General features: G+C 37.6%; 1 protein-coding gene across 1 annotated transcript; it reads left to right on the top strand.

Moving 5' to 3' along the window:
- Positions 1-3,730: 3,730 nt before the first annotated feature.
- Positions 3,731-10,853, top strand: LOC108576269 (enhancer of split mbeta protein-like). The gene is made up of 4 exons (XM_017939227.1): positions 3,731-3,784; positions 4,204-4,293; positions 9,340-9,615; positions 10,509-10,853. Exons 1-4 carry the CDS (start codon positions 3,731-3,733, stop codon positions 10,851-10,853), a joined length of 765 nt encoding a protein of 254 aa, XP_017794716.1.
- Positions 10,854-12,196: the final 1,343 nt, after the last annotated feature.

The raw sequence follows: 12,196 nt of genomic DNA, 5'->3' as shown, positions 1-12,196 counted from the left end.
GGGCGTCGTTATCAGGTGCAAGAAACTGTGCAATTATGCTCGATGCTAAATTTATTTCCTGTCGTTCGTTATAAACGCACCTTTTCTCGTGTCCAACATTCGCCTAAGTTTTATTCGGTTTCCTCGAATGATTCGTCTTTGCCCTAAAATTTGGCGCTGATTTCAGGTTCCTGGGAACTCGGAGCGCTCAGAGAGCAATCACACTCAGGTTTGTGAATAATTTAAAAAATTTTCGACGTCCTTTCCCTATTTTTTTCACGAAAGAAAAATTGAAATTTTCACGAAAGATCGTTGAGTAACCGATCGGAGGCTAAACTCAGGGAATGTGACGAATAATTTTCAAAATTTCGAACGTCTTTCTCTACTTTTACACAGAAACTACACGAAAAGGTAATCGTTGGAAAGATTGTCGATTAACCAACCGGAGGCTAACGAGAATCAGCTCGTTTGGTAAAGTGGCTAGACACGTACTTGAGAAAAAATAAAGGCTGCGTGTTCTGTAAGATTTCCACGAGGCTCTGGCGAGTCGTCGAGTCGCGAACAAACATTATCTTCCTTCTAGCACTCTCTCGAGCGTTTGGAGCGAATCACTCTGAAAGCGTCGAGCAGAAAGCTGCATCTGTGTAGCTCACGTAACTGTATCTGGTTGGTTGACAAGAGATAATGTTAATGGAGGGATTCGTCTGCTGGTTTATCGAGCCTTCAAGAGACCGGCTCGAAAATCTGACGATAAAGGGAGGATGTTCTTGAGAGACTCGACAAAGGGCTCCCTTGAATTCCATCGGGCCGCGACGTGTCTGCTAATCGAACCGTTTCTCCTCTTAACTTCACATCTTCACTCCTTAAGGACACTTTCGTGCACGTGAAGCTTCTCGAAAAATCCGATCTGCGAAACTCTTTCTCTCAGCTTTTCTTCACTTTTCAACGAGCGAAGATTCGCACGAATTCACGGTAAAATCTGCGACGAAGCGTCCATCCACTCTCCAACAGCAGAAAACCCCTGTTCATCTCACGAAAAATTTCAGATAATTTTTACCAATAATAATCGAATTTTTCGAGGAAAATACCATTTAACTTTCACCTCTTAGAAACCGAGATAGGACGGTTTAAACTTCGCCACGCACCTTATCATTTCACTCGGAACGCACGAACGTTACACGAAATCTTCGAAAAATCTTCGTTCGTTAAACTGAATTCGTAATTGTTAAATATCCGGGAAGCGATTAATCGTGTACCACGCGAACAGTTTCTGTTCGCCACAGCTTTAACTCGGTATAACTGTAATTACGAATTATGCAAATATTCCCATTTCTGACGCCGCTCTCGCAAGCAAACATCCATAAAACGTTCTCTCTCTCGTACACGGGGGCATATATTAATTGGCAATAATTATCGTGGAGCAGCTGTAGGGGCATTATGAATTATCAAGTTTCCAAACGGCTCGTATAGTTCACCGGAGTAACCACGAAGAATCGAATAAACGACGAAAATTGCTTATAATTAGGCTGGAAACGGGACATGCGCAGCCGAGGATGAATTCTCGAAGGAGGAACTGAGGTTATATACTAATTAAACCGGGCAAAAGTTTTATTTCGCAATTGTCCCGAAGGTACACCATGAAACGTGTCTCGTTTCCTTTCTTAATGGCCGCGTTAAATGGCGACTGTCGAACGATCATCCGACACGTCCGATGGCTTCGGCCGTGTTGGAAATAACGTTTCGAAAATTCCTTGTTAGTCCACGTACGAACGGCCCCTTTAGAATGTTAATTAACGCTTCAACTTGTCCACAGATAAGAAATTGTTTTTCGGTGAATCAGTGCGATCTGTCGATGCGTGTTTCTTCGTCTTTTGGTTATCGATAATTTATTCTACCACGTTCGTCGTCCGCAGCTTCCTGTACTTCTCTTCGTGTTCTACTTGTTAAGGGAGAAGTAAAATAGATATGGGCGGGCATGAATGGAATAGAAATTTTCCGATTATTCTAACTCGACGCTGCTGCAATCCTCGATTCCTTATATTCTCCTTTCTTAGCCCTTTTATTTAAGGATTCTTCCCTTTTTTTACCGGTTATGGTGTTTTCAGGCTCGATACTGCGTCAGATAAGAAGTAAGTAACACAACTGTTTCTGTCGATTAAAATTTGTGTCACGAATTTGACTTGTCGTTGTAAGGCAAAGGGTCAAACGGAGGTTGGCTGAATTTTCGAAAAATCGATCTTCCAGCGTGCGTACTTATATTTCAAAAAAAAAATTCGTGTCACGAATGTAACTCGTTATTAAAAGAAGGTTCGCTTAATTTTCGAAAAGTTGATCTCCCAGCGTGCATACTTATATTTGAAAAGAAACCTTTCCAAATATCAAAAGTAGGTTTGACATTCCTTTCAGAAATTAACATACACCTAATATCCGCAAAAAAGGAAAACAGAAAATAGTGTGATAATGGAAGAAAGTGAGAAGATAAATTCGACTCGGACTCACAGGAATAAAATGTTCGCAGATTAGGCTTGGCAGTGTCACGAATGTGACTCGTCGTTGCAAGGCAAAGGGTTAAAAGAAGGTTCGTTTAATTTTCAGAAAATTCATCTTCCAGCATGCGTACTTGTATTTTAGAAAAGGTAGCTTTAACGTTCGTTTCAAAAATTAAAATGCACCTAATATCCGAGAAAGAAAGAGAGCAACAGAAAATAGTGCGCGATAATCTAAGAAAGTGAGAAGATAAATTCGACTCGGATAAAAAAATTCGCCGATTAGGCTTGGCAAAGAGTTCTCGCGTTGCAGCATCCACCACGACGATGATCGAATTGAGATCCAAACAAGTTTCAGCGAGGCAACGAGCGTCGGGACGCCCGGCGCGCGTCAAGGTGTAGGTGCAACACAATCAAAGCATTTAGAGCGACCTTCTGCCTGAGAAGTAGCTTCTGCAGAGGGTTTGAAGTTGGTGAGGGTAGCGGCCGCTTGAATGGCAGCGGAGAGTCAGTTTGTCTAGAGACTGCACGCGGTGCGTTCGCTTGTCTAATGTCAGTGAAAATTTCACTCTCTCCGCTGTCATTTTCTGTCTTGCGGGTTTTTCCGATGGTACCGTGAACAAAGTGTCGACGAAGTTTCCTCGGTTAGGTTACTCGGACTGTTGGCCACTGTGTGCGACGGTTCTGTTTCTTGTTTCGCACCGTTTGTGATTTCAGGGGTGTCTTTTTTTTTGGGGCGATAAGAGGTAAGCGATTGCGCCAAGTTACGAAACGATGATTTCTGAGTATTTTAATCATTTTGGGAGGAGAATGTGAAGCATTAGGCGAAGCGGTGGTTAATTATCGGCGTTTCTCCGGAATGTAGATTATTGATGAATTTGAAAGTAGAATTGAGAATAGAAGTAAAGGGATAATTAAGCGAATAATAGGAGGTACAATTTGTGTTTCTTGCATTAATTTCGGTGTTCATTTGAATGAAGATGTTTTGATAGAAATATTTCCGCATTTTAATCAAAGTTGTTGAACAGATAAAATAATGTTGACAGAAATTTATAGTGATAATTTTAATACGTACTGTATTTTGGAGTCTCGAGATCGGGAACGACAGTCTTTGTGACATACTGAAATCCAGCGTAGCGTATGAACAGTGTTAAAAGTAAATTCGTGTTTCTATTCGTATTTCGAAGTGAAGACTTTTTTTCTTATTAGTCAGATGTGAAGTAGCGGTATCTGTCAAAGCTTGAAGGGATATAGCAAGTCGTGCAATGATGTCATACGAATACCCTCATCCAGTTTCCAGGACGTATCAGTATAAAAAAGTAAGTGATACAAAGGATTAAAGTAAAATAATTCCTTCTTATTGTATTTCGTGGAGAAATTAGAAACTCTGACAGTCTCTGTGTTTATTCAATTAAACGCCTTCAATCAGTGTAATTAAATTAAATACAAGTAATAGTGATATTGATTACGATCTAATTAATTGAAATATAAGCTTATTCTCTGCTTGCGTGTTATAGTAATAAAGTAATTAGAGCTTTCGGAGGGAAACTAATTTCATGGCATAAATCATGGAAATGAACGTTAAATTTGCGTTCATTTATTAATCGCTGAAAGTATAAAAGGGAAATTTTAACTCGTTTTTAACGTTTCTCGCAATTGTCATGTGTAGAAACTAGTATAACAACTTCGTTAACATTAGGAAAATATTTAATTGAAATAATTACTTCATCTCCACTAGATAACGAAACCACTCCTGGAAAGGAAACGACGTGCACGGATAAACAAGTGCCTGGACGAATTAAAGAATCTTATGATAGATGCATTAGAGGTATGTATTATTCGACAGTATCGTATTAAACGTAATTGAGAAACTATTACTCAAAGAAACTTTATTACATTTCATAAAGTCATTTAAATACTTGCTTCCTTGACTGTTTCTTCGTAGATTTATTACAAGGTCGACAATTAGTCAAGATAGAGTAGTTTTCTTTCAAGAAAGAAACACAGATTTTTATTATAATTACTTTTATACCGAAGCCATCTGTTTCCATTCGTATTTAACTATACTCTTTCACAACACTTTCCATGTAATTCCAAAAAATTTCCACTGTCACGTTAGTTACCTATTCCAAATAAGCACGCGAAAAATTTCAAATTCGCCGTCGAAAATTGCCCGCGAAAAATTTCAAATTCGCCGTCGAAAATTGCCCGCGAAAAATTTCAAATTCGCCGTCGAAAATTGCCCGCGAAAAATTTCAAATTCGCCGTCGAAAATTGCCCGCGAAAAATTTCAAATTCGCCGTCGAAAATTGCCCGCGAAAAATTTCAAATTCGCCGTCGAAAATTGCCCGCGAAAAATTTCAAATTCGCCGTCGAAAATTGCCCGCGAAAAATTTCAAATTCGCCGTCGAAAATTGCCCGCGAAAAATTTCAAATTCGCCGTCGAAAATTGCCCGCGAAAAATTTCAAATTCGCCGTCGAAAATTGCCCGCGAAAAATTTCAAATTCGCCGTGGAAAATCTCCCGCGAAAAATTTCAAATTCGCCGTGGAAAATCTCCCGCGAAAAATTTCAAATTCGCCGTGGAAAATCTCCCGCGAAAAATTTCAAATTCGCCGTGGAAAATCTCCCGCGAAAAATTTCAAATTCGCCGTCGAAAATTGCCCGCGAAAAATTTCAAATTCGCCGTGGAAAATCTCCCGCGAAAAATCCGATCGAGCAAAGGATCCTCAATGAGCAACGACAGCAACGTACGTACACGGTGACAATGTTAAAAACGCCTAGCGGAGAGGCATCGGAGTGCGATGAGATGGCCGATGAAGGCGATACATTGGTCGAACGAGCACGTGCTATGCTTTTTTCCCGTGCAGCGGAGAAACCTTTGGAAGGAAGCCACGGTTTCTTGCTCGACTTACTGGCCGCGCTCGCGATACCACGTTTCCCCTCTGTAATTTCACGAGTCGCTCGCAGCAGGAAATGCATTCTCGGTCCGCAACTACGCGTGCAATCGATTTGGTGCTTAAATATTCCTAGGAGCGTGGGAAAACCGCACACCGTTCCCCCAGAGTGTCAAGCTTACTTACACACGTGACCGCCGCGTAATTATCAAGCCGGTAGTTAACGCTTCGACCATGTTCATTACACATAATGCGCGGTGTAATTGCGACGTGTTCTGTGGGCGGCTAGTGGAAATGGAGAACAGACGATATCACGATCGAGAGTTCCGATAAGACTGTATTCTGATTAAGTATCTCGTAGTGTGAATAATGACTTTCTTTTTTCTTTTTTTTTTCTTTTTTCTTTATGCAACGACAAAGGGAACTTTCGTCTGTGTGTATTTTTTACGGCGTGAATTAATTGAATAATAAGCGCAATAAATTATACTTATTTCTGTTTTCTCCCTTTGCGGCTGATTTATAAGGATTCTTTTTATCCGATTTTTAAAGAGCGCAAAGTAGTGTATAAAGCGGGATTGTGATTACTCGAGATCACGCCATCGCGTGTTTCTTACTGATAATATTGTGGTAGATTGTTGCGGTATTTTTTTGAGTTGTTAGTATTCTGAAATTTAATTTGTATTGCTTGATTTTTACAAACAGTCGATACTGGAGTATGGAATTTTGGCTATTGGGAAATTAGAGTACACAGTACCAGAGATTTCTTTCTTTCTCGCTTTAATCGCTGAAATATCAATCAAATATCGATAAGAAAGATTAATATTAATACTAAAAGTAGCGTGGCTATTTCGTTCATCGAAAGAAAATATTTCCCCTAAATTGGTGTTTCAAAAATTAGCATTTCTTGGTTTACAGTATATTATTTCCTTGTCCATTCACGCTCCATTTTGCTTTTCACTTACACACTCATTCTTTGGCGCAATTATAATATAAGAAACAAGTAAATAAATTTTTCGAAATTTCAAATTCAGCGTTCTTTAATTCGACGAACGTCGAAGAAGAATTGCAACGCGCAACTCTCGTAGCATAACACGAGAGACGCACAACTGCAAATTTAATTTTATTACCGCGTCTGTGCAACTTCTTTTCGATTAACAATTAAGATACACCGTAATCTCCTTTAATTGTTGGTTGTATGACATTTGTATCGCATCGATGTCTGAATCGTAATAGTAAAATTACGTTATGTACGAAAATAAAGAAGACAAAACGCATTTCACGAAGTGGTATTACCGGTGTAGCAACTTTTCCTTGCGAATTTGTGCGTATGTAAAGCTTGCAATTTCGCAATTATGTCAGGCTGTTATCTTAAGCGTTTGCAGGTACACGTTTTTCAGGATTACTAGCCTGATTTTGTTGAAATTGCGCCAGCTTTTGCGCTTCTTCGAAGAAAGTTGCATGTGAACATTTTACGACGTTAAATTGTACGGATAATTGGGTTTAAGAAACAAATTTTAGGTTAGCGTTTACTTTTATTTACTTTTATTTTAAAGCTTCTTCGTAACGAGTTTCAAATTCTCTTTGTTTTATTTATGACAAAGCAGTGAATAGGGAAGACATTTTTTACCAATAGAAACATGGGAATTAATTGTCTAGGTTTTAACGAATAATTTCAAATTTCCCGCCAGTGCGAGTTCTTACCTTCTGCCACCTACTGAATTTTCAAGCAACCGTCGCGAGCTTTCTACCTTCTTTACCGTCCTATGGTACTCTCAAGGTAAATCAAGTATCATTTTGTACCTGTTTAAAATCAATTTCATTCAAAAAATCATAAAACATTTAAAATCTTTTTAAATTCATTCTCAAATCTACTTCAAAATCTTATAGTAACTGCGTAAACATGTTAAAACCACCAATACTTTTCAAAAATGTCTTTCAAATCTACCTTTTCAAAATATTTTATTTAAAGAACAAGTAGTTTTAGAAAATTGAATAATTTATCCAATTTCTCACGTAACACTTACGAACTTAAATCGTACAATAAAAGAGAAAGAAAAATCTGATCGAACTTAGGCATAAGTATCAAAATTATTTTTCACTACGAGATTATTTAAATAATATGAAATTACTTGGGAGTTATTCGACGAAAAATCGCTGCTTCGCCGGTCTGTTCGATATTATTCATCGATCACGCCGTCAGGTCGATCAGATTCTCCTTTCAGATCGTTTCACGAAACCACGAACCGTGAACACTCCACGCTAAGACGCCTACGTGAGCCTTTGAAATTCAAATTCGTCTCGGTTCCTCTGTCGGAATGATCGCGTTAAACAAATACACGCGCCTTTTTCACGTTCGATCGTGAGATAGCAGTTCATTTTGATAATGACTTCAGAGATCTTGGCCGGCCGGCCGCTCGGAGATTCTTTCGAGTGGAAAAAGTCCGGGAAAAGAGGTAGAAGTTGCATAAAATGTTGTCCAACGAGGATTTTCTCAGGCTTTCGAACAGTATGGAACAGTATAATCAATTTCTTTTCCTTCCCTTTTTCACTCGTTCGACTTGACCTAAATGGAAATGTCTGATTAATTTCTAAACTACTCGTGACAAATCACGCACACGTTTCTTTCACAATTTTTCAAACGAAGAGAAACACATCTCGGGAAGATAATTAAAAACTTTCTTCCTTCCGTTTCGACGTTTATATTGTCAACCTACTTGCTCGATACTTCATTATCCACATTGCAACCTTGTATCGTAATGATCTTGTTTATAATTAAAGTGCATCTTAAACGCTTGAAAACGGTTCCTGAGTGCGAATAAATTGCATCATTCAATGTTGCTGATAAGCTACTTTCACACCTTCTTATGCGATGAAAAACTTTCCACCGGATGTGTTACGCGTTGAATTTTTTTTAATAGGTCATCGTGCCACATGTGCAAAAAAATCTTACCCTATAATTATAGAAACTTTGGAGGTTTCGTCGAAAATGAACGAAATTATCCCGATTCTAACTGTCGGCAATTATGCTGGATAAGGTGACAATATTAATGAACGAGTAATTTCGGTGTTCGATCGTTGAATGAAAGATTCGACGCTGGGTGAACAGGTGTGTCGAATGTGTAACGGGCATTTACGCTGACGATAATTACGTTTCACGTTTACACACACAGTCTGCTAATCACTTTTAGTTTTACGTGGAACGTTGGACGTGAATTGTTCTTGCGGACACTTTGCGGAATGGCGCGAAATTCCTATTATTGATACAGAAAAGAATTTAGATTTCATAGTAAATTAATCAGTGGAGTGTGCTTCGAAATTGCTGAGATTTGTGAATTTAGGAATCTAGAAATGAAAAAATTTACATTTGTTATTAATAAGTACGAATTTTAATCTATCGATCAATTTAGAAATATAGTTTACTTAAGTAATAATATTAAAATTTCACACTGGTACAGTAAATGATAATATTAAAATTTCACACTGATACAGAAAATACAATATTAAATATATATAATGAAATTTGATAATAAAATTACTATTCCTGAATAAAGTTTATATCCCCATCGGATCCTTAACTAACATAACGCTAACTCTTTCTTCCGTTAATAATAACTTATCTCCTTCTACCAGACTTTAGTCTATTAAACAAATAATCGAAAGATTGTCGAAGTAAGTCTTGCTAAATTTGTCATTAAATATTGAAAAATTGTGAAAATTCTTGAAATTTCCTCTACCCCTGAAACATACAAAACCTAATTCCAAATTTTCCCCCCCAAAAAATTCCCTTGATTCCATTAAAAAAAAAATTCAAAGATACCTGAATACCTGTGTAACACCTTGTCGCGTTCAATTTACACGTTAATCGAGACGCAACGGTCGTGTCCTCGACGTAACAAGAATGTACACCCATTCTGACCTCGGCAGACCGTCGATCCACGATCCCTATGCACCGAATCGAAATGGATTGATCGATTGCAGACGGAAGGAGAGGACATCAGCAAACTGGAGAAAGCGGACATTCTGGAGTTGACGGTGCGCCATTTACAAAGGCTACAGGGTTCGCAATCTTCCGGATTGTCGGGCACGATTACGAAGAGCGACGACGTTTCGGCCGAAAGTCGGTGGCTGTCTGGTTTCGGGCACTGTGCAGCTGAGGCATACAGATTTCTCTCGGCTCTTCCAGGTGAAGGCGCGGAAAGGTTAGCCAGGCACCTCGCAGCTGGTCTTCAAAAGAGCCGGCAAACGAATTCGTCGGTAATTATCTCTTCATCGATAATCGCGAGACAATAAGGCGAAAGTACCGGCCGGCCGTGAATCCGGCGAATAATTCTTCGCGCTCCTCACCGAGATTGACACGTGCATCCTGTTTTCATTTTTGCACTTGACCGGGTTTCTCGTGCTCGAGGGAGGATGAGTTGTCGTTGCAACTTCGTGTCTCGAGTGATCGGTGAATTTCATCTCGCGTTATCTCTACGGAGAATCTTTTCCGACAGAAATTTTCGACGTCATTGCCTTCGTATTTTTGTTGGTGAAGGATTATGATGTACGAGGTCTCGTGATTGGCGGGACGTTGTTGAACTTGCGCTTGCTTGAATTTTTGGGAATTGTAGTTTGTTATGTAGTTGGTTTAGAAATTGAGGAATGTTAATGTGAATTAAGTTCATCTCAAAGGTATTAGAATTATTTTAAATATTTTTTACAATTGTTTGTACATTTTTTCGTGTCTTTTGTACTTATAATTCATCATTTATTCATTTCTCTCGTTTATTATCTAATGTAAACATTGACACGTGGTGAAGACCACCTGTTGCATTCGTCTGTCAAGTGTATTAGAAGTATTTTAAATATTTTCCTGTGATTCATACTATTAATTAATACCAATTGTTTGTAAATTCTTTCGTTTATTTTGTTTTTGCAAATTATTCATCATTTATTCATTTCTCTCGTTTGTTATCTAATGTAAACATTGACACGTGGTGAAGACCACCTGTTGCATTCGTCTGTCAAGTGTATTAGAAGTATTTTATATATTTTCGGTGATTCATACTATTAATTAATAGTAATTATTTGTAAATTCTTTCGTTTATTTTGTTTTTGCAAATTATTCATCATTTATTAATTTCACATTATTTACCATACACTTTCAGCCGAAAACAAACGTGCTAACGCAAATTCTAGCAAGCTTGAACCTCACAGCTGATTTGCTAGCACCTTCTCTCGCAAATTCCACCATCGAAAACGTTCAAGTGATATCAGCCAATCAAAATGCAATGACTCATCGTGGAACGATTCGTGACATTTCTCCTCAGTGCAACACAATAACCACTGTCGACGACAGTAAAGAGATGGACACGAAGTGTATTTCTGAAACGAAGGATCGCAAAGTGGAACAGGCAGCGAAAAAAGTTAAAACAGAAGTTAAAGTCGAAGACGACGAAGAAATCGACGTGGAACGAGTCGACGAAGCTGATCCTATGTGGAGACCTTGGTAGTTTTTTAAAGATTTTCAGGATTGTATCGAGTACAATACAGTTATGGACTAATAATTCTGCGCAGGTTGTCTGAAACGATCGATTTAATTGAAATTCACAATTATTGAAATACATGTAAAGATCGAAGAAAGTGCTAGATGTACTATTACTATAGCTTTAAACGAAATATTACGTGTAATTGTTCCTTTTTTTTTCCAACTTGTTCTTAATTTTTCATTTAAGAAGTAGAACAATTGTTTAAGTGTTAGAGAATTAACGTTTCATAAATAATTAAGTTTCATACGTAGCTTAAATATTTTTCTGAATATTAATTAATTAAATTTTATACGTAATGTCGTATATTACTAATTTTAGAATTGGAAATATTCGTTTAAATATTGAAAGTATTCGAAAATTTATACACGGTATGCCCTACTTTTTTATTAATACAATTTGACTTTACATTTGTGTAGCAGATAGATTTTCCTATGTTAAATATTGTTAACTTAAATTATGTTTTAAATTTATCATAGTATGTGTATTGTTACGTTGCTCTTTTTATATTATTATTATATCAGTATAGGACTTTATCCTGTTTTTGTTTCTCGTTTAAGTATAGCTCTGGCTTTCTATGCTTCAAATTAACTTATGTGATAATCTAGTTGTAATAATTCTTCATTTTTAATCTTTCATTCGTATACTTTATTTCGAAACTTTCCCTTCGATGTGAAACTCGAAATAATTCCGTACGAATTTAGGTGCGTGTCCATTCGTTGCGTATCCGCGTATCGTATCACCGTTGCGTATCAATTTTGACGGGCAAACGTTGCACCGTTGCGTATTAAAATTTGATTAATTTTGATACAAGACGATGCAACGCTTCGTATCAATGTATCACCGTTGCGTATCAATTTTGACGGATACGCGTTGCATCGTTGCGTATCGAAATTAAATCAGAACGGGCAAGCGTTGCATCGTCGTGTATCAAAATGTGATTTATTTTGATACGCAAGTTGATCACATTTTGATACGCAACGATGCAACGCTTGCCCGTCAAAATTGATACGCAACGGTGATACGATACGCGGATACGCGCCTTCGAGGTTTCTGTTTGGTGTTGGTGAAGTAATATTTTCATACTTTTATAAAATGAAATTAGACAAAATACAATCGTTGGAAATTTTATAAACACTTCATTTCATAAGCAAAGAGATCAATGTAATATAGTAATAGTGCAATAACGTTATAATATATGCGAGATAAGAATTATTCGTGAAGAGAATAGTTTAAAAGATATTTTAGTTACTCTTCGTATTTTTCTATGAATATTTCGTGAATATTAATCACATCGATTGTGATTGATT

The sequence above is a fragment of the Habropoda laboriosa genome, unplaced genomic scaffold (genome assembly GCF_001263275.1).
Source record: "Habropoda laboriosa isolate 0110345459 unplaced genomic scaffold, ASM126327v1 scaffold212, whole genome shotgun sequence".
Classification (NCBI taxonomy): domain Eukaryota; kingdom Metazoa; phylum Arthropoda; class Insecta; order Hymenoptera; family Apidae; genus Habropoda; species Habropoda laboriosa.
The sequence above is the reverse complement of the archived record's forward strand: the minus strand, read 5'-3'. Positions and strand labels throughout refer to the sequence as shown.

Bases quoted from the DNA above. Each gene is read 5' to 3' on its own strand.
- LOC108576269 (XM_017939227.1), top strand. From the start codon at position 3,731: ATGATGTCATACGAATACCCTCATCCAGTTTCCAGGACGTATCAGTAT. The intron at 3,785-4,203 runs GTAAGTGATACA...CATCTCCACTAG, and splicing joins GGACGTATCAGTATAAAAAA to ATAACGAAACCACTCCTGGA. The intron at 4,294-9,339 runs GTATGTATTATT...GATCGATTGCAG, and splicing joins TTATGATAGATGCATTAGAG to ACGGAAGGAGAGGACATCAG.